The sequence below is a fragment of the Penicillium crustosum genome (genome assembly GCF_028827405.1).
Source record: "Penicillium crustosum strain IBT 35664 chromosome Unknown utg000001l_segment0_segment0, whole genome shotgun sequence".
In the NCBI taxonomy this organism is placed as follows: Eukaryota; Fungi; Ascomycota; class Eurotiomycetes; order Eurotiales; family Aspergillaceae; genus Penicillium; species Penicillium crustosum.
The window spans coordinates 3732959-3753072 of NW_026623122.1; the positions used below are offsets into that span (position 1 = coordinate 3732959).

Sequence of the window (20114 nt, forward strand, 5' to 3'; positions counted from 1 at the left end):
CTCGGGACATATCCAGTCGATAACGACATCCCGAGATAGGAATCATCCCCGGATATCCAGACAGAACCCCGTTCGGAGTCAAGCCCATAGAAGCGATATTAGCGTCCTTATTAGTTTTCTAGTAGAAATTACGGAAAAACTCGAAATAAGTCCTTGTCCTTCCATTACTTGTATACGCCCACTTTTTATTGTCCATCTAGTTCATCAAGTTCAACAATCGACCCATTAACGCCTACGACGCACACAACACACACACACACACACACACACACACACACAAGGAGCTCACAATGCACGACACTCCCGACAAACCCAAAACTAGCAGTTTGGATACTAGTGCTGACGAGTCCCCGAAGCTCCAGGTAGCTGTTGTTGGTGGTGGCATAGCGGGTCTTAGTGTTGCAATTTCTTTATTGCAGCACCCGGGAGTCAATGTTCAAATATACGAGCGAACCAAGGTCTTCCGAGAGATCGGGGCTAGCATCAGCCTGGGCCCCAATGGGCTCCGGACATTGGAGAAGCTCGGTGTCGAGAATGCAATCGATGGCAGCGTGTGCTCACGGCAGATATCCGACTATCCAATGATATATCGGCATTGGCGGACCGGAGAGGTGATCGCTCGTGACCTCCACAAGACCGTTAAGACCAAAAAGCATTTCACGGCGCGATTCCATCGTGCACATCTCCATCAAGCCCTCCTGGAACATGTTCCCCGGGAAATTGTTCACATGGGTAAGAAGACCGTCAGCATTGTTGCTGATCGCGAAGAGGGAGTGACCTTGACCTTTGAGGACCACACCACTGCCAAGGCGGATATCTGCATTGGTGCTGACGGAATACACTCGGTGAGTCTCCCAGCATGAGGAGAAAGGCTTCATGCAAAGTCTGGAGGCGACGCCCCATCGCCAACCTTGGAAGGTTGCATATTTTGCTGATCAAAAGGGTAGAATGTCCGCAAAACCTTTGTACCAGGTCATACGCTTCGCCGCACTGGTTGGACAGCAATGCGCTCTGTGTTCGACGCTTCACTGGTGAAAGACGTTAATTTCCCCGAAGATGCCTCCCACTGGGTCCGTTAAAACTTCACGTTCTATACACGAGAATGCACTGCTGACCTGATGCTCGATTCATTCTTCACCACAGATCGGCCCCGATCGAAGCTTCTTTCATTCAAAGGTCGGCAAGGGAATGTTCACCGTTGTCGGGGGTCTTCATACCGACCCAAACGACCCAGCAGACACAGTGCAATGGGACGACGGATACAGCATGGATAAATTCCGGGAGCTCTACAAGGTGTGTTCTAACCCTGTCGCAGCCCTCTCCAAGCTGTCGATGCGTGCTCTCTGAAGTCCGGACTGACATGTCGAGGAATTCACAGGATTGGCATCCCGCAGTCCGCTCGCTAATCGAGGTAACACCCCACACACGACTTTTCCCCAACATGGCTGGGCGTGCGCTGGACACATGGACTTTTTCTCAGCGTGTGACCTTGGCCGGGGATGCCGCCCACACACACGGCGGGGCCTTCGCCGCCGGAGGATCACTGGCGATTGATGATGCGTATGCACTATTTCTTGCCCTCAACCACGTCTGGCCTGCGGCTGTGGCACAATCGAGGAAGCCCACGGTCGAACAGCTGGGCGAGGTTTTTCGCCTTTACGAGGCCACTCGGAAGCCACACATCGAAAAGATTCTTAATGCAGTGCATCTGCAGGTCATTGGTCACAAGCCCAAGTTAGAGGACGGTGATATAGAAACGGATGAGATGTTGGAAGAGAGAGTGCGTAATCGGCCGGACCCATCATGGATCAGTGAACACGATGTGGAGAGCGCCTTTCAAAATGCCATTGGCGCGAAGGACCTGGGTTTGATCAAGATTCCCTCTAAATTAGCTTAGAATGGGAATCCATCCTGGTTTTGTTTTGTCCGAAAGTAGGGAGTACAGGCCACACTGGAGCTGACCCTGACCTTCTCCGCTGAAACCATTATCTTACATCTCACCTGGCTCATTGACTACCTAGTAGATAGGCGAGAGAGAGATAGCTTCAAGTCCAGACCCTTTGATATATAAACGTTGAACTTCTATAAATATTTGAGTACCGATAAGAGTTGGGTCTCGCCCCTCTCTACCAGTAAACTTTTTCCCGTCACGCCATCAGCGACCAATATTTCGCCTCCAAAGTACAGGACCACATTTCAGAATGACTCTTCTCAATTTCTAAGTGTAGTTAAATTGTTGGATTTGATATGGCTTTTGGAATGTTGAAGTGATCTCCATGGAATCCAACAAAACAAAATCTGCGCCCGGACCCCGCCCAGCACCTCGCACCCTTAGTCCTGTCGACGAAGTCGACAAACTTGCTCCCCTAGCTTGCACTGAGTGCAGGCGGAAGCACGTCAAGTGTGATACGTCCATCCCAAATTGCATGCGCTGCATCTCCTCTGGGGCACAATGTCAATATCTCCCTTCTCGGCGGGGCCTGAAGCGGCGGGCAGTCCATGTTGATCAGCCCTTGCGTACGACAGATAGGGTGCCTACGTTTCCAGTGCCTATTGACCTGAGCAATCACTCTCCCAGAGCTCCTACACCATTAACTGCATGGGAAGCTAGGCCTAGCGAGGAAGCCGCAGGTCGTCCTGCTGCCAATCACATCTCATCGCCCTCCTCTTCCCGGGATGGCCCTATGGCATCTACAACTAGCCATGTCCCGGTCAGCGCAGACGGTATGGCCCGAGGTATTCCGAGCCTTCCGTCAAGACAGGATCAAGTCCCAGGCTTGACATCAATATCAGTTGAGTGGCAGAAAGAACCAAGTCATTCATCTGTGGAAGATGATGAGGCATTGGTCAATCTGTACTACGCAAATTTCCATGCGGCTCATCCGATTCTGGTACCTCGCAGTCTGTATACATTGCAGGCCTACCCGGATTATCTCAAGCTAGTGGTCCATTTTGTGGGTAGTCAATTTTCCAGTACTGTCTCTAGCGATACGCTCTTCGGTCTAGTGACGGACCAAGTCTCCAAAGCTGAAGCCGAAGATACGCCCATTACCAAATTCCATCTTGTGCAAGCGAAACTACTCTTCTCAATCGCAATACACGCCCGAAATGAAATCCAAGAGTCTACCACTGTCCTCGCACAAGCCGTATCCTTGGCTCTGGAGATAGGCATGCACAAGAAGAGCTTCCCAATTGTACATGGTATGCGATCAGCTCTCGAGGAGGAGAGCATGCGCAGGACATGGTGGGAGCTGTACGTGACAGATGGATTTATGGCGGTGTTGCAGCGAAAATCCAGCTTCCACTGTCATACAGCGGATACCGACGTCCTCTTGCCGTGCGATGAGTCCTCTTATATGGAAGGCTCGTTCACAAACGAACCCCAGTCGCTCGCCCAATTCGACGCACGGATCTATTCCGATGAAGAGATCATATTCTCCTCATTTAGCTACCGGATCGGGGCGGTGCGTCTTCTAGCAAGGGTCCTCGCCATTGCCTGGACGCATGATCTAGATGAGGATCATGTCAAGATAATTGATAGCGCCCTTGCGGCGTGGCCACACCACCTAGATGCGACCAAGACCGACATGTGTAATGGCGAGGACGAGATGCTCTTCCAGGGACACATGTTTATCCAGTTCTGCATCATGTACCTTCATTTCCCGCGGAGTGATCTTGTGGCAACCATCCCCGGTGCCGGCAAGGTTATTCGGCAGCAACAGCTGTTACCTGTATATGATAGGAAGATGCACGGTATCAAAGCCCTGGTGGCTTCGAAGCAAATCATTAACCTTGCTACCTTGCAAGTTCCGGTGCAGAAACACACGCCGTTTTTCATCTGCGGTATTGTCTTTGCCGTCCTGGTACAGCTGTCAGCATGTTGTTTGGCCGGCGCATATGGCACTCCGGACCAGTTCCACGATCGCATCTCACTTATAATAGGCATGCTCAAGACATTAAGTCCGAGTTGGGCGTTGGCGAAGGTTACTCTGCGGAGGGTCAAGCGCATGGCTTTGGAGACATTGTCCGGGGACGATAGCCACAAGGCTGCTGCTGTGCAGCTTATGTCGCCCAATGATAGCAGGATAGACTTTGTCACGCATATGTATGACCTGCCTACCGATGATCTTCCGTGGATTGATCTGTTCCGTTGGGGGGACAACAACGAGAGGACATTATGATGTCGCCTATCACCTAGTTCTATACCCACTGTGCTTTTTTTGTTTCATTATTAATCTTGTCCGATTTTTTCTTTTATACACAAGAATGTTCGGCCATTATGCGGCCTTGTGGCGTCTTTTCGGTGGCTTTCTTTTCGGTGATTTCTTTTCGGAGTCACTTTCGGCGTCTTAGATATTCTCCTAGATTTTTTTTTTTTTTTAATGGTCTTGTCACTATAGTATAGGCCATGAAAGCTACAATAATCGGGAAGGTTTTATACGTGTACATAAGGCCTCGAGCCACCACCGTCTTCTTATTTTGTTGATACTTGTTTCCAGCAACTACAAGGATCCGACATCCTGATATATCAAGTCCTCCAATAATAAGTATTTTCTATACCTGGAAACCCCAGTAAAATATAAATCTCTTTTGTCTATTAGTACAGTATTTCGTACCCCTAATTATATAAGGATTTTATCTCATAATAAATGAAGCTGTTCGGACTCCGTCTGCTATGTCCGAAGAAGCGCGACAACCCCGAAACGAGCCCCACCAAGACGCCGAAACCATTGAGATAGGACTGAAATATCGCGATAATCTATAGAATGATGAAATTCAGATATACATCTTCAGCACCTTATTTCTCAAGAGCTACCACCATCCCGTCCATTATTTCCTCGGTATAGACTAGCAATCATGGCGCAAGCAGACCATACAGGTATGTATCAACCAGCACTTTCTCCCAACTCCTCACCTAAAAACAGACCGAAAACTAACCTAATCCCCACTATACTATAGGAATCAACTTCACATCCCGTTCTCATCATGACACTTATCCCGCAATCGACCCAACCAAGCGAGACCTCTCATCCAAGTATATCTTCATCACGGGAGCATCCAAAGGCATCGGCCGAGAAACAGCACTATCTTACAGTCGCGCCGGATGCGCCGGTATCGCAGTTGGAGCAAGAACCAATCTAGACAGGCTCGCAGCGTCCATCAGCGAGGCAGCATCCGAAGCAGGGAAACCAGTTCCCCAAATAGTAGTCGTGCCGTTAGACGTGACAGAAGAGAAATCCGTCACAGCCGCCGCTGCAACAGTCAACGAAGCATTCCCGCGTCTCGATATCCTGATCAATAACGCGGGGTATCTAGAGAAACGGGCTAAGATCGCCGACAGCGATCCGGAAGAGTGGTGGCGGACCTGGAATGTGAATGTCCTGGGACCGTATCTCGTTACACGGGCGTTTCTACCGCAGATATTGAAGGGGGAGAGAAGATCGTTGTTAATCTTAGTAGCATTGCGGCGCATCTTCTTTCTCCTGGCGGTTCGGCGTATCAGACTAGTAAGCTTGCGCTCCAGCGCTGGACTGAATTTCTGGATGCCGATCATGGACCCGATGGTATTTTGACTTTTGCTGTGCATCCCGGTGGGGTGTTGACTGATATGGGGAAGAGGTTGCCTGTCGAGAGGCAGGTTGTGTTGACGGAGACGCCGAGACTTTGTGCGGATACGCTTGTGTTTTTGACGGAATCGAGGCGGGACTGGTTGGCTGCGCGGTATATTTCTGTTACTTGGGATATGGAGGAGTTGCTTTCGAGGGAGGAGGAGATTGTGCAGGGTGATAAATTGAAAGTGAGGATGGTTATTTAATCGGTTCAACCTTCAAAGGGAAGCCGGGGTGCAGATGGAGGCACTAGATATAGACCCGGGGATTTGCAAAAGCTCTGCGGTATCTCAATCACAATTCTGGCCTTGAAAGTCTTGGATATCTGTATATTCATCCAGTTTGGTAGGATTGGCAGTAGCTCGGCAGTTTGCTATATCCTTTTGCTCAGCGCAATCGCAATTGATGAGAGGATCATAAGAGTATAGTAGAAAATGAAATTCGGGGTGGTGTGGTGAGCTCAGTGATAAGTTAAATGATTACAGAAATGTATAGAAAATCAACACATAAAAGAAAAGTCGGTAAAGGCAATGGAGGCTGATATCGGGGAAGTCAGACCACAAACCAGAGTAACAGATGACGAAGTTGCAACGTAGTTGGTCGACATTGCCAACCAGACATTCTTGACCGACGAGGCCAGACTGACACTGTAAGAACGTTCACCATAAGTGCATGTCATGATGCTAGCAGTGTTCCCCGTCATGACTTTGTAGTAATTCGAGAATTTGTACGTATTGCCGACAACAGTGTTGAATGTCTGCATAATTTTGGAAGTGCTGGAGCCGCTTGCACTGGAATAGAGCTGGATTGCGTAGGTGGTGTCATAGCCCGACACGAACGCATATTTGCCATTACCACTGGTACTAGACGTCCATGGGCTTAGAGCAGCGTTGGAAAAGTTGGGGTTCTGGACTAGGTTCACGCCGCAAGTTGGAGTTGCTGGGGTGGTTGTTGATGTCAGGGTTGTGGTTGTGGTGGTAAGGACTGTCTGAGTGACGGTGACGTCGACTGTAGAGGTTGTGATGACCGTGCTTAGTGAATCTACGGTGGTTGTGGCAGCGGTGTGGATCGTTGTTGGCGAGGTGACTGTTGCAGATATTGTGGAGGTAGATGTGATAGTTGCTACTTCGGTGATGGAAACTGTGACTGTCTTGGTCTCGGTCTTTGTTGTGGATGCGACTTCAATGGCGGATATATCTGCTGTAGCGGTGGTTATCTGACTGACGGTGAAATCGAGTGTCTTGGTGGTACCCTGGGTTGTGGTGATGTCGGTCGTAGCAGTGGAAGTCACATCGACAGTCACATCCTGTGTAATTTCCGCTTTCTCATATGCAGTGACATCGAGCGTTGTCAAAGATGTAAGATCAGTTGTGAAAAGAGCTGTAACAACGTCGATAGCAGTGGTAGTGTAGTCATCCGTCACAGTAACCGTCGCGGTGTCCGTAGCAGTAGTTGTGGAGATATCCGTGATAGTTGAGGTCGCAACGATGCTTGCGGTAGAAGTTCGAGTCACAGCCTTAGCTAAGAGAGTGCGCACAATATTGGTGGTGAAGTGAGTGACGTATTTGGTGATAGTTTTCGTGGCCTTGGCAGTTTGGGGGTTGTGCGCCTTAGAATGGGTAGTCAGAGTTCTAGTCACAGTGGGCTGCGCGTCTATCTTGGTAGTGAGGATCGTCGAAGTGCACTTGTCAAGATGCAGAGCAGAGCAAGCAGTGCTCAAATCCCGCTCGGGTATTGTCCTTAGGGGCGAAGGCGTGTGGAAGGCATGTCGCTCTGGAGCAACTTCCCAGCGCTTAGCAGGCGCCGTCACAACAACATCAGCGGTCACGGTTGTGCCATCAGTCACAAAAGTGGTCTGAGTGGCGGTTGTATAGTTAGTCATGGTTGTGAGGAGCACATTTGTGGCCGTTTCCATGTCCGTTTGGACAGCAGTAACCAACTGGACTTCAGTCGTGGTAACATCCACCTCTTGGGTGGTCGTAAAGGAGATAGTATCTGTAACCGTCGCGGTGGCAGTTTCGGTAAAAGAAACCATGATGGTCTCCGTATGATAGTTGGTGGCAGTAGTAGTCGATACGTCAACAAATGTGTTGCTCGCAAAGGCAGTCGCAATATGAGTGATGTACTCCGTGATGAGTGTAGTGAAGTAATCAGTGATTGTGTTGGTCTTGGTGTCGGTCTCGGTCTTGGTCGAAACAGCAGTGATAGTGGCAACAACGTTATCAGTGATAGTTTGGACGACGGTGCTCGTGGAAGTGCTCGTAAAGGACCGGGTGGTCGTTTCGTAGTCCACCTTAGTCAAGTGGGCAGTCTCGACATCTTTAACAGTCACCGCGGTGTGGCCAGTGACAGTCACAGGTACAGTGATAGTTGAGGTGGCATATTGCGTTGCAGTACTGGTAACCGCACGAATGATTGTGGAGATGACTTCCTTGGTCGATGTCTTCGTCACTTTGGGTGGATAGTCCGTGATGGTATGCGTGACTTTGACAGTAGTCGGCCATGGATGCACATTCGTTGTGTGAGTGACAGTAGCACAAGTGCTATGGATCAGCTCCCGGCAGAACGAGCGTCCCTCATTCTCATGTCGGATCAAACGAACGAGTTCCTCTCCCGAAGGGCACTTGACATTTTTGTCTGGTTGAGGCAAAGCCACCGCAGTAGCGGCCAGTGTGAGGATTAACGAGCCCCAGATCATGACAGCACTCACAACTTGCGGTGTATAAAAGAGGAACACAACAAGACACGACGAAGAGGACCCAATCCATTCCAGCAGCCAGAGGACTTATATCGCCTCCCCGGTGTGTCAGCATGGCTACATGGCCACCGAGTCAAAAAGATGGAATTCCAAGCGACGCATCTATCAAGTTTGTTAGTTTCGAGCTTAAAAAAGGCAGGTCTATGGGGCTTTTGTGGGGAGCTAGTGAGACACTAATGGAGTGGCAGGTGGAAAATGGGAGAAATAAGCCGGCATAGCGGCGAACCCGCACTCAACACCCACGAACGCACGCCCCAAGGCTTGGCCAGGCCCGAAGTGATCAATATTTCCCAAGGCTTAAATCAGGGGGAAATTCTTTGTTCGGCTGTTTTGGCTGGTTTAGGCGCGCATGAATACACTTTCTCATCGGTACATATGTAGACTGGTCCGTATACATATTGGCATGAGGTTGAAATATACCTGTTCCTTCGCCAAATGGTTACTTTAGAGATACAATAAGTCAGTTCGAACCGGTTTAAAAGAAGGTATAACACTGTCAGTCACGAGAAAAAACGACACAAAAATAGAATATACCAGTACTAAACTTCTTCATGAGATCTAAGAATAGACCTCCGGAAGTACCCGGGTGCAAAAGCAAAGCTATCAACGTTGAAGGAAGCCAACAGAACTTCCGTACTGCGTAAGATTGAACCAAATTACACATCAGATATCATTTCTTCATTGCGCAGAGCTAGAAAGTAGATCAAACACCAGCATGTTCAGATTATGAACACGCAAGAAAACATAAATAGAAACCCCCAGAGTAGACGCCCGATGAAGCCAGAGCAACCCAGTTGAAGTCATTCCGACCCACACTTGGATTGATGGCCATGCAATTACTTATGATCGACAAGATAGATAGCAGGATCCACTTAAGCCGTCGGACCCCCGGCTCCATTCCCCGTATCCTGGCTGGCGCGGCGATGGAAGGGGTGCGATCCAAAATGGAACACTTTCTTCACAGCATTGGTAATGCTATTCTTCCTCCTGCCCTGCGGCGCCTCCTCGGCGGAGCGATCTGTATTTTTCTTGGGCACAGAGGCATCATCAGCAAGGACAATCGATGTCACGGCTGGCTTTGGCGGCCACTGCCCGTCTGATTTCCACCCTTGAACCATAGCTTTGGTCAAATGGGCGAGGTTGACAGGGATGGTGGGGGTCATGCCTTGCACGACAACCTTTGTGTAGATTGAAGGGTAAATTGCAGGATTGATGGTTGCGCGAACTGGGTTCTCGTCTGAAATAAAAGGCGGGGCAACGGGACAAAGTGGTTCATCAAGCTCTTCTTCCACCTTCTCCTCTTCTGTCTGGTCTTCGACAGCCGGGAAGGATGTGAGTTGAGTAGGCACGTTTGCGGTAACTTTCTGATCCGGCTCTGTGATGTTGGTCTCTGACGAAGCCTTCCGTTTAGCCCCCTCATCTGGCGCGGTAGACAATCCTTCCTCCTGATCCTCTTGTTGCCCCGAGGTCATATCCACCCGTTGCTGTAGCTCCTCGCTCTTCTCCCGATCCGCAATGGAAAGTGAAGTCTCGGTCTGGACCGCCAGATCAGAAGCGCCAATACCCTCACTGCCCCGGGCAGCCGGCGTTGCAGATTGGGATGACCCAGACGAAGTCGCGTCATTTTCTCCCAGCTCCACACCATCGGACTGATCTGTTGTATCCGTCTGTGCACCGGTCACCTTGCGCTTTTCCTCCTCCGCCCGAATTTGCCGCCGAGTCTTCGCGCCACACCACGCATCGCGTCTGGCCATCCATAGGCGTAGCCCTTCGTTCCATGCCATTTCGTCATCCATTTGTCGACGGCGTTTGCGGCGGCGCTCGATGCCCGCGTCTCCGGGGGCGAGCTTCAGCACGGCTGACGGATCATATTCTTGCTCGCTATCTGAGCTCTGGGGTTCGAGTTCCGAGGTTGGAGTATCGAATTCTCGGACTCGCCATTCGCAAACTTCGCGGTTGTGGCAAAGGGTGCCATCAGCGGAACATGGGGAGGGAACTCCAGCGTCGAAATCCCAGTCATTTCGTACAACTTCCTTGACGAAGACTTTGGCCTCACGAACTGAGGCATCCCTAGACCCGGTGGCCATCATTTTCGCGATCTGTGGAGGTGGGGAGTTGCTCGGGTGAGAAAGTGGGGAGCTGTGAAGCAAGGTTTTCCTGCCCGCAGGGTTTCCCGCGCACTGTTCTCTAATAAAATGATTGCAAAATTAGGGAAATTCCAAAGAAGAAACGGCCTTTTTGTAAAGTCATGTGGCGGGATGATCAGACTCATGTCATATGGCACGTGCCCGGATGCGGAGATAGCCTCAACTTTCTGGTTTTCATTTTTCATTTTTCATTTTGCGATACACATCTTTCATCATTCATCTATCTAGTTTGATTTGGGCATTTCTGAATCACTCGTTGCTTGGTCTAAAAACTCCGATCTTGTATAATCTTACAATCGGGAACACAAAGTGATTCAAAGCAATTAAAAAAGAGAGAGAGAGGCCTCGCCTATCCAGCCCAACACATGGAGTGGCGCAACGCCAAGTGGTGCTGTTCATCCAATGACTCGCGCTATACCAACCTTGGAAGCTGGCTAAGATGAAGGTCTAGATGTGGTATTGGCATCATGCAATTTCCCATTTACCCTCGAGACATATCAAGAAATTCAATTGAGCACAATTTAAAGACTAGTTCAAAATCAAGATTTCATATCAAATTCCTCATCTGCCATGTCAACTTTATTACCTTGTTGTAAAGAAACAATCCCTCTTCATGCGCAGTACTTGAGCAACGCCGATCATTTCCCCATCCCCAGCTCACTGACATCCTCACGGACCTGCTCCACGACAACCGCCCATTCGAGGTCCATCACGCAGTCTGCATCAATTGATACTTTGAGATCGAAAGGTGTGGTCAATTGCTGCCTATTGTTAAGATAGAGCAAGATCATCTACAATACAGTCAGCACTTCATAGCCACGCCAATGGACACACGAGTTTGAAAGACAAATCACCTTGAGAGGCGCGCAGGAAGGGCTCCATTCGATGAGAACAGTCGTGGTCCTACACAGCCAGGGACTAATATAAGCGAAAAACATTCCACTGCACTCGTCAAGTCATGGGAGTGGTGTCTTACTGCTTCCCTTCGCTCCCAAGATCATACTCCATGTCGTAGATGGCATACCGTGGAGCCGGGTCCCCATCTTCGTCACCTGCCTCATATAGCTTCATGCGAAAAAGGTCCCAATCTTTCTCTGTGGATGTCTCCTCGAGTACAATGCTCTTCTTGTCGTCAGAGATCTTGCAGATGATGAACTTGGGTCTGGTAGCTTCTGGTCCTGATCGGAGCTCGTTGAATGCAGAGATGCATTCCTCTGCAACGGGTATACTGATGTATATCAGTTAGTTGACATGTTCTTCGTAAATGGGTTTGTTGAGAATGTAGAAATACCCCGATCGATTCTACAAGGCGTTAGTACTTGTATCCACTGCTTGTAGCGGATCTACTTACCGACATATTGGAGTCTGGTAACTAGTACCCTGTAAAAGAAGGATGAATGCAGCTCTAATAGATAGAGCGAGTGGAGTGAATCCTCTATTGTGGTGGATGGGAAGTAAAGGGGGAAGGAGAGCAATTAGCTACTTTTCTCGCCTTATGTCTCCATCCTACAAGAATTCCGTGTGTTTCTTTACATGCTGCCTCTGACCTTCTATATCGTAAAGGAACAAAGAAAGACAGAAGCCTTTGTCATGTACAATCTGACGAATGTGCAACACAAATTGTCTCTGTCTGCGGCTCTATCAGCATTGCTTCACTGGGCAAACTCCAATTGGAAAGGCTACAGGGTATTCCAAGTGATTAACTCCAACTGACCTTATACAATAAGCACTGAAATATGCTGTGTTTACAGCTAGAAATCTATTATAAGCAGATATAGCTAGTTAGGTACTAGTTAGCCAGTATAGACAAGGCTAGATATGAGATCCTTCACATCTACGATGCAAAACCACTACGAAACCCGACTTGAAACATCTAAATAGGAAATGATGCAAATTGTATTGCCCAAGAAACAGGTGGCAGTATATACAATTGAGTAATGGTACAGGTCTATCATATCGCTAAAAGTACACAGGGAAACTCCCAATTTCCCCCAATCCACGTAAAATAACCCAGTATACAAGCCGGCGAGAAACCTCGCAAGAAACAAAAAAATCACGTCCGAACACGCGCCGAATCAGCTGAAGCATCACCGCTAGCACCAGGAATGAATCCCCATCCAGGGCTCTTCTGGCGACGACCCTTCCGATCACCGTACTGCTCGTCGAACTTCCGAATCGCCGATAGCGAAGACATATCCTCACTAATCGAAGCGCTGATTTCTTCCATTCCACGCTCGAAATGCGCGCGAGTCAGAATGCGGCGCTCCGGGTAGGCATATGGCTCGTCACCAGTGTGCTTAGCCGCTGCGTCATTCTCCTCGCGAACACAAGCCAGTGCAGCCGCCACCGACAGATTCTTCAAATCGGAACCAGAATACAGTGGCGTGCGTCGGGCAAGTTCAGCAAGGTCGACGGAGGGCTCGAGCTGTTCTTCTTTCAGGTGGATTTTCAAGACTGCTTCACGGTCTTGCTCGGTTGGTAGATCGACCAGGAGACGACGGGGAAGACGGCGGAGAACAGCGTCGTCCAGATCGAAGGGTCGGTTTGTGGCGACCATTATGAATGCCGAGAGGTCGTTCATGCCGTCCCACTCGCGCAAAAACTGGTTAATAAGTTCGCGGTGGGAGGTGCGGCTGCTGGCTCCGGTGCGTGAGCAGAAGATGGCATCTGCTTCGTCGATAAAGACAACGCAGGGGCTGAGCTTCTTGGCGAGCGTGAAGATCGCTTTCACGTTCTTCTCGCCTTCGCCCACGTACATGTCGTACACTTCAGACCCGCTTACTTCGAGGACTGTTGCTCCGCTCTCGCGGGCTACGGCCTTGGCGAGGAGCGTCTTACCGGTGCCGGGGGTCCGTATAAGAGAAGGCCGGGAATCTTGTCGGTGGCGAGGACACCATATGTGAATGCCTCGGGGCGGATGAGTGAAAGGGAAGTCAGGGTCTTCAGGGCGTCGATAGTCTCAGGGGGTACATGCACATCGTTGAATGTGGTTCGGATACTTTTTGCGTCCACTACACCGTTGAGCAGCTTTTTCTCGTGTGTATTGCACGTTTTGCGCAAAGAACTGATCAGCTGCTCTCTGGTCTGCCCTGCTTCTGAATCTTTCTGCTTAGGTGACTTCTCTTTCAGCCATTCATTGGTGACTCGGTCGCTTTTATCCATGAGCTCGAGTCCGCGTCGGATGTGCTCAAATCCGAGAGGCTCATTAGCTTCAGCGCAGCCAAGTGCAAGGGTAGAAATCCAATGCACTTGATTGTATGACCAGTACCGGTCCTCGATTCCTGATTCTTTGATGGTTGAAGGTTCCAACGGCCAAGCACGATCGCTCAAGATGTTATCCTTTACAGGAAGGGCCTGTTCATGTAATCGGAAGCGAAGCATACTCTGCAGGTGGCGAATATTGATATCCATGGTGCGCTTCTTTCGGTCTTCCGCGAAGACCTTTTCGGCGTCTTTCGAGCTCATGGCAGGGGTAATCAACAAGGTCTTTGAGAACTGATCATCGAGAACATTTTGTAGCAGACCAGCACCATCTTGTGAGGGCGAGTGGTGGATCTCCTGTGACGTAGTTCCAATCAACAGAATCTTGGACCCTGCCGCTCTCCGATCTTGGATGACCTTGTGCAGGAGTGTGATAAATTTGGACCCCTCTCGGGTGTTTTGAATGTCACGGTAGTCTTGGATATGCATAATGACATCTCGAGTTGGCAAAGCCTTGGTGGCTTTCGTTTCGGTAATTTCTGTTGTTTCAATGGGGACTGGCAGTGCTGGTTGACCTGGTGAACCGAGGAGCTCGTTGATAAGTTGAATCCACCGAGTTTCGGCGCGCTGACCACTGCGTGAGGCCCCGGCCCCAGGATCCGGATCCGTTTGGCCATTGATCGATCCCCCCAGGAGAGTTTTCAGCCCAAGCCAGTTGGGAAGCGGGATATCACCCGCCTCTTTGCTGCTCTCAATTGTAATGAACCGAGGGGTGCTAATATCGCCGCGCATACCACGGGGACCACCTGCGAGTTCAGTCACGTCATCCTCGCCGTCACCTTCAGGGTCTTCAAGTTCCGACCATGAACTTGGGACGGATTGCCGATATACATCATAGCCAAGTGATCGAATTGGCGATGTTACCCCGACATCTGCAAGGTCTTGCTCGCTAAACAATTGTGCAATGTCCTGAGCATTAAGAGTTACCAGGTCAGTGCCCAACTCATGGGCAAGCTTCTTCACCACCGCGTCTAGGAATGGTATTCCATCACTACCCGGATAGTGCAGCGCCAGATGCGATTTCTTCACCGAAGGCTCTTTGGCATATTTCGCAGCCGGTAACCGTAACCCTGCTTTGGCGGAGGCCCGCAACTCTTCCCATGATTCCTCGGCCACCGCATACCGATTCTCCGGCACTGTGGGTGGTTCACTAGACGCAGATGGATCGGAATCTCCCCCGGAAGCTTGACTCTCAGTCTGAACCTCCTTCAGCTCCTTTGACCGTGACTTTGTTATCTGAACCTGTTGTGGTGATTGCGCAGAGCGGTCTTCGCTGCTGTGAGACACCTTATTGTGCTCATAGAACCACGCGGGGACGGTCGCCGTTGACGTGGAAGTCTGCTGTGAGGACTTTCTGTTTCGCATCGCTCTGCGTACGGCAGATCCGTAGGTTTTGGTGATCGGCTTGGCCAACTCGGGGGAGGGAGATGTTGCCGGCGTGCCATTGTCCGAGATGTTCTCAGTTTTGAGGGAAGGGTCTTCTACAACATTCCCTGGCGCCGTAGACTTGGCATCGTGAGGGTCTTGGGACGGTGATGCGAGCCATGTTCGTGACAGATGGAATCGTCGCGCGGACAGCGGTGCGGAATAGCGTCGGCGAGCAACAAATCGACAAGGGCGTGCAACCGACAGCCGGGCTTTTTGAATTGACGAATACATCCGGGACACTGTCACCGGAGCTTTATGTGATATCACCGAGATTAGTAGATATGTGCACCAAGTCGCGAGTGGCGCAGGGTCCCTACGGGCCCTACGAGGGAGAAATGTTAGGTCACGTGATTGTATATTTTCTACACAGCATTCGCCGCCGCAACCTAGGTTCCTGGCATTTTATTAAGTACCTTTTCTACGTGTGTTATATAGAAAAAGAACATTGGTCTCAAACCTTTCAGACTTATGTGTACTTCTCCACTCCACGTGCGGTTCACTTTCTAGAATCATAGGACCGCTTCGTCTCCACCGCGGCTGACGGGAAAAGGTATATTTTATATGGGAAGCCCATACAAAAGGTACTTCTAGTCAATCTTCAGTTTCTTGACCACAACATCTAGGGATTGAACGAGTTTGACATCTCTAATATAGATCTATCCAGCCATATAGTATGGATTATGACAGGACTGTATTTAAAGGATTAAGGCCAGCTTCGAACTGAACTATGACGACACTACATGTACGGTGTACCCTGTGAGATGACCAAGTCTGTATTCAAATCACCGGTTTACCTCCGTGCCTAAAGTCCTATCTACGTTGGAGACCAACTCGACACATGGATAACTAGGTATATAAAAGTGTTTCATAAAGGATGATTGAAACTATCACTCATAACCTTCCCAGCTACCATGGGCGTTTCGCCTAAACAACAGCTAACATACTGGGGAGAGAGGCACCCATCATCAATGCGGCACCTTAGTTGGGGACTAATGTTATCATGTATTTCATGTGTCGGTTGGCCATACTTCATGTAGACTAGATCTCCTGGGCTGGAGTCTTCTAGCCGCCTAGATTTGATCCAAAGGCTACATAGAAAAGTCCTCGGCACAGTTTATGCTTTTTATCGCCTTCGTATACTTTGAAAAAGACCTCAGAAAGGATCTTTGAGCGTAGAAAAACTTCAGTGCACATCATTTCTTCCCTACATGTTGAGTTATTTACGCCTATTGGTCGGTATGTATGTAGGTCAATCCAGTTTGATAAAATATAGCCCATATACAATACAATATATACACACATCAGCGCTATTAGTGTGCGCCCCTTCTTTCCTTCTTATAAACAGCCACGACGAAAGAACGTCTTCCAATTTCAGGCCATCCACGTCTTTGCTCAAGTTGGCCAAAGCCCTTGCGTACCGGCCCCGGGAGTTCTCCTCTTTTTTTTCACCACATCTGGTGCCGCCTTGGTGGCTACGCATGGTCATAGTGAGGTGGTATAGGTATAGTTCATAGTATTCAAAGGTTGAAGCAGGTTATACGTGAAGTTCATATGTATACTCAACACACTCACGTTAGGTCTTCTCCCGTTCTTTCCCATCTTGAATGGTTCTTACCATATTCGAATCAGCGGCTGAACTATTAGCAACATATGTGTAATAACCTGGACCCGTTTATCATCGTTTTGTTCACTTGCACACCTCTAGGTAGGCTATACATTCCTTCGGTCTTACATCACAATCTTGTTACAGCTCTATTATCATACCATCTTATACATAATTTGAATGTTTGAGGGTCCACCCTCTCGTAGGCTTTGATTCGAACGCAAGCAGCAACCCTAGTGACAACTCAATTTACATTACTACATACATGTAGGTATACATACATACATCCATCCCGAGGTCCATCCATGGATGTTGTATGTAAAATAGGCAGGTACCTAGGTAGGCACAAGGGATGTACATGTAAGCACATGCTGAAACCTAGGAACCTTCCAGGGTTGAAATCACTACTATGCCGTAATAGGGATGTTACGTTAGTCTCCAGGCACTCCAACCTTGGAAGATTCCGACGTCCTATTGTGGTTTGGATCATTTCTATATGACCTCACTAGCTCTCCTAAGCAAGACTTTTACCTATTTCATCCCTTTACTTAGGTTACTTAGGTTACTTAGGTTACTTGAGGTTTAAGAATAAGCAACATAAACCACTCACGTTGATTCGACGTATTCAACCGCCAGATTGGATATTCGCTAACTGTCTTTGACCACACTCTGGAAGTAGTGCTAAGCCAAGCACCCGTCTCGCCATAATGGGATTTCTTTCAGCCCACTTGGCAGAAACTTTTGGCTGATCCAGGCCGTAGAGCTCGAGGAAACAGTGACAAATCACGCTGAAATAACGGAGCAGCCCCAGACAAAAGGGCTGACGTTGCTAGAGCGGCTACCGGTTGAGATTTTGTTGTCAATATCGGACTTTCTCATTCCTGAAGATATTTTTTGTCTCGCGTTGTGTAGCTCCCGCACCTTTGTGGCTCTTGATCGTCAAACAAGCCATATCAAATTACCTGAAGGAAGAGGCAAGCTGTCATTTCTTCAGAGACTGGAGCGTGATCTACCGAATCATTTCATTTGATATTGTTGCATTCTTCTCCACAAATACGACGGGTCGGAATGTTACAAGCTATCAAACCCGCGGCTCGACTCGGATCACTCACTTCCTTGTGTGCGAAACATGAAGTGGGCAACGCCAGGGCTCCAAGTGACGATACATGGAAGTTTTTTTCATAGTTACTACAATCTCTACTTTCTACATGTGCAGATTGTGATGCGCCGTTCCTTCGACAGCCTGAAGTCTGGTATGACTTCTGAGGCACTGGCATACACCCAGGTGAAGGAATACGGCGATACCAACACGCTAGTATCGATTGAGGCATGTGTATGCTCTGTGGATGGGACAAGCACAGGCCCATCGTTACCGAGAGACTCGGCAACATCGTATAGGGTACCGCGCCTTTGTCTACGCGTTCAAGACATGGTGTTGGTAGAACTTGACGAGGTGTATCTCATTGACCCTTCGAGAATATTGTCCATTAATTTTGACTTTTTATGGATTTGCGAACATATATTACATTCGGATATTCTGAATTCAATCACCGACTTGGTCAAGGCTCATTCGGAGAGTGGAATAAACCCAACATACAGTGTTTCCTCGAACTGTTGTGAAGTATGCCGCACTGATTATCATATCGAACTAATCGAGTTCAATTCACGGGATTTGGCTCTAGTCATTACCAGGTGGATCAATTTGGGCACCGGCCAAAGCCCAGATGACCCTCAATGGAAGAGAGTGCTGTCAGCTTATGAAAACCCTCCCTTTTTGGGTGGGAAGGAACTTGCTAGCCCTTGAGTCGCATTTGAAAAGGTTGTTTCGGATTACTGGCCAAAAGAAGCCTTAACTTTGTCGAATGTCTCATTTCCCAGAAACTCGGAATATCAAAATTCAATGGAACAAGTTGACTACAACCCCGACGTCTGGATTTTGCATACACCTCGAAAGCCGTTCATTTATTCATACCCCGAGAAGATATACTGAGCATACTTCACGACCGTGCGAAGCTCTCTTTTCTTGTGCACTGAAATGATCTCATCTCGTTCGCATTCATTGCTAATGAGGAAATATTACAGGCTGCACAGTTGTTTTGCTATGCATTAATTCATGTCCACGATGATTAAATATATACCTAGGAGGTAGATACTTGCTAATAGAAAAGAAACATATTCCAAATAACTATAATCAACATACAAAGCCCATAGCTCCAGCTCTTCCGCCAAACCACCCCTGACCCGTCAGGACCACCCAATTATAGATAGAAACAGAAAGAGATATCTAAAAATATGTCGAAAAATATGTCAAAAAAGACATCGAGGTGTTACCTTCCCATGCAATATCCCCTTCATATCATTTTGAGCCAGATAAATCAGATTATAAAAGCGTCGTTAATGACAGAGGTCATGGATGCAACCGACTACTCTTGTTAGGGTAAATACAAACCTTGAGCACATCGCGAGAATCTGTTACCTGTTGTTCTATCAGCTTGCCGCTAGACTTGAGCCTCTTAGAAATGACAGATAGCGGCGGTATGTTCAACCAGTTCTCCCTGGCACAATCCCAGTTCTTGTTGGGGGCTCATGCTCCTGATGGGGGAGCACTTCAAATATCCCGTGCCCCGAGTCGTAACACCCTCGCAGGGATGAATGGGACCATAACCGCATAGGCTTGGTGTACTGCACCAGACCCCATGATGAGACAATCTTGGATTTTTAGTGCTATAGGAGAAAGGAGACGAGCCCAGGGAAGGTTTGCAGACCAAGATGCTTGAGTTTGGAAAATGGAAACCCCCGAGACCGCTCAAACCTCCCCTACCTTTACATATGTAGTCTGCACTCAATCTGTACTCCACATGATTTCACCGGCGTTGGTTTTAAGAGATGGGCCCACTTACTAACTGGTTTCCTAGGGTTGGCAGCCATTATAAACTTTGTAAGACTTCACCGAATTGTGATGTGGCTTAGTTTAGGTTTATCAGGCATAATTCAGGTACGGAGTACGAATGTACGAATTGGCTAACTATAAGCTGCAGGAGACATGTATTAAGTATTAAGAGAAAAAAAAAAATCATCCATTCCAGTATTCCACAACTATATATCCAGACAACACACAGGTGTAATGGCGAATTGATCATCAGAAGGAAGGCAACGGAAATCTCTACACGGTTTTGCGCATTCAGAACAGGTCTGTGAGTTTACATCCGAAAATTTTTCGTCACTTGATCAATTCGCCATTACAACGAGCGATATCCTTTTATGTATCGTGGTTGGTGGTTGGAACTAGACTGAGAACAATATTAGTG

The 20114-nt window shown here is 48.6% G+C and overlaps 8 protein-coding genes across 8 annotated transcripts; 3 read left to right on the top strand and 5 right to left on the bottom strand.

Annotated features, from left to right (window-relative positions):
• Positions 1 to 290: 290 nt before the first annotated feature.
• On the top strand, positions 291 to 1897 carry N7487_001398 (FAD-dependent oxidoreductase; the record flags this gene model as incomplete). The annotated part of the gene is made up of 4 exons (XM_056869146.1): positions 291 to 845; positions 948 to 1070; positions 1144 to 1293; positions 1379 to 1897. The coding sequence occupies 4 exons, from the start codon at positions 291 to 293 to the stop codon at positions 1895 to 1897; spliced, it is 1347 nt and encodes a 448-aa protein (XP_056733930.1).
• Positions 1898 to 2426: 529 nt separating this feature from the next.
• Positions 2427 to 4181, top strand: N7487_001399 (fungal specific transcription factor domain-containing protein; the record flags this gene model as incomplete). The annotated part of the gene is made up of 1 exon (XM_056869147.1): positions 2427 to 4181. The coding sequence occupies one exon, from the start codon at positions 2427 to 2429 to the stop codon at positions 4179 to 4181; it is 1755 nt and encodes a 584-aa protein (XP_056733931.1).
• Positions 4182 to 4857: 676 nt separating this feature from the next.
• N7487_001400 (SDR family NAD(P)-dependent oxidoreductase) lies at positions 4858 to 5815 on the top strand (the record flags this gene model as incomplete). The annotated part of the gene is made up of 3 exons (XM_056869148.1): positions 4858 to 4879; positions 4960 to 5389; positions 5461 to 5815. The coding sequence occupies 3 exons, from the start codon at positions 4858 to 4860 to the stop codon at positions 5813 to 5815; spliced, it is 807 nt and encodes a 268-aa protein (XP_056733932.1).
• Positions 5816 to 6108: 293 nt separating this feature from the next.
• N7487_001401 (uncharacterized protein) lies at positions 6109 to 8307 on the bottom strand (the record flags this gene model as incomplete). Its single annotated transcript, XM_056869149.1, has 1 exon — positions 6109 to 8307. One exon carries the CDS (start codon positions 8305 to 8307, stop codon positions 6109 to 6111), a length of 2199 nt encoding a protein of 732 aa, XP_056733933.1.
• Positions 8308 to 9239: 932 nt separating this feature from the next.
• Positions 9240 to 10457, bottom strand: N7487_001402 (DUF4050 domain-containing protein; the record flags this gene model as incomplete). The annotated part of the gene is made up of 1 exon (XM_056869150.1): positions 9240 to 10457. The coding sequence occupies one exon, from the start codon at positions 10455 to 10457 to the stop codon at positions 9240 to 9242; it is 1218 nt and encodes a 405-aa protein (XP_056733934.1).
• A 695-nt stretch (positions 10458 to 11152) lies between these two features.
• Positions 11153 to 11871, bottom strand: N7487_001403 (uncharacterized protein; the record flags this gene model as incomplete). The annotated part of the gene is made up of 5 exons (XM_056869151.1): positions 11153 to 11279; positions 11310 to 11417; positions 11491 to 11742; positions 11806 to 11816; positions 11866 to 11871. The coding sequence occupies 5 exons, from the start codon at positions 11869 to 11871 to the stop codon at positions 11153 to 11155; spliced, it is 504 nt and encodes a 167-aa protein (XP_056733935.1).
• Positions 11872 to 12567: 696 nt separating this feature from the next.
• N7487_001404 (uncharacterized protein) lies at positions 12568 to 13272 on the bottom strand (the record flags this gene model as incomplete). The annotated part of the gene is made up of 1 exon (XM_056869152.1): positions 12568 to 13272. The coding sequence occupies one exon, from the start codon at positions 13270 to 13272 to the stop codon at positions 12568 to 12570; it is 705 nt and encodes a 234-aa protein (XP_056733936.1).
• A 53-nt stretch (positions 13273 to 13325) lies between these two features.
• On the bottom strand, positions 13326 to 15434 carry N7487_001405 (uncharacterized protein; the record flags this gene model as incomplete). The annotated part of the gene is made up of 1 exon (XM_056869153.1): positions 13326 to 15434. The coding sequence occupies one exon, from the start codon at positions 15432 to 15434 to the stop codon at positions 13326 to 13328; it is 2109 nt and encodes a 702-aa protein (XP_056733937.1).
• Positions 15435 to 20114: the final 4680 nt, after the last annotated feature.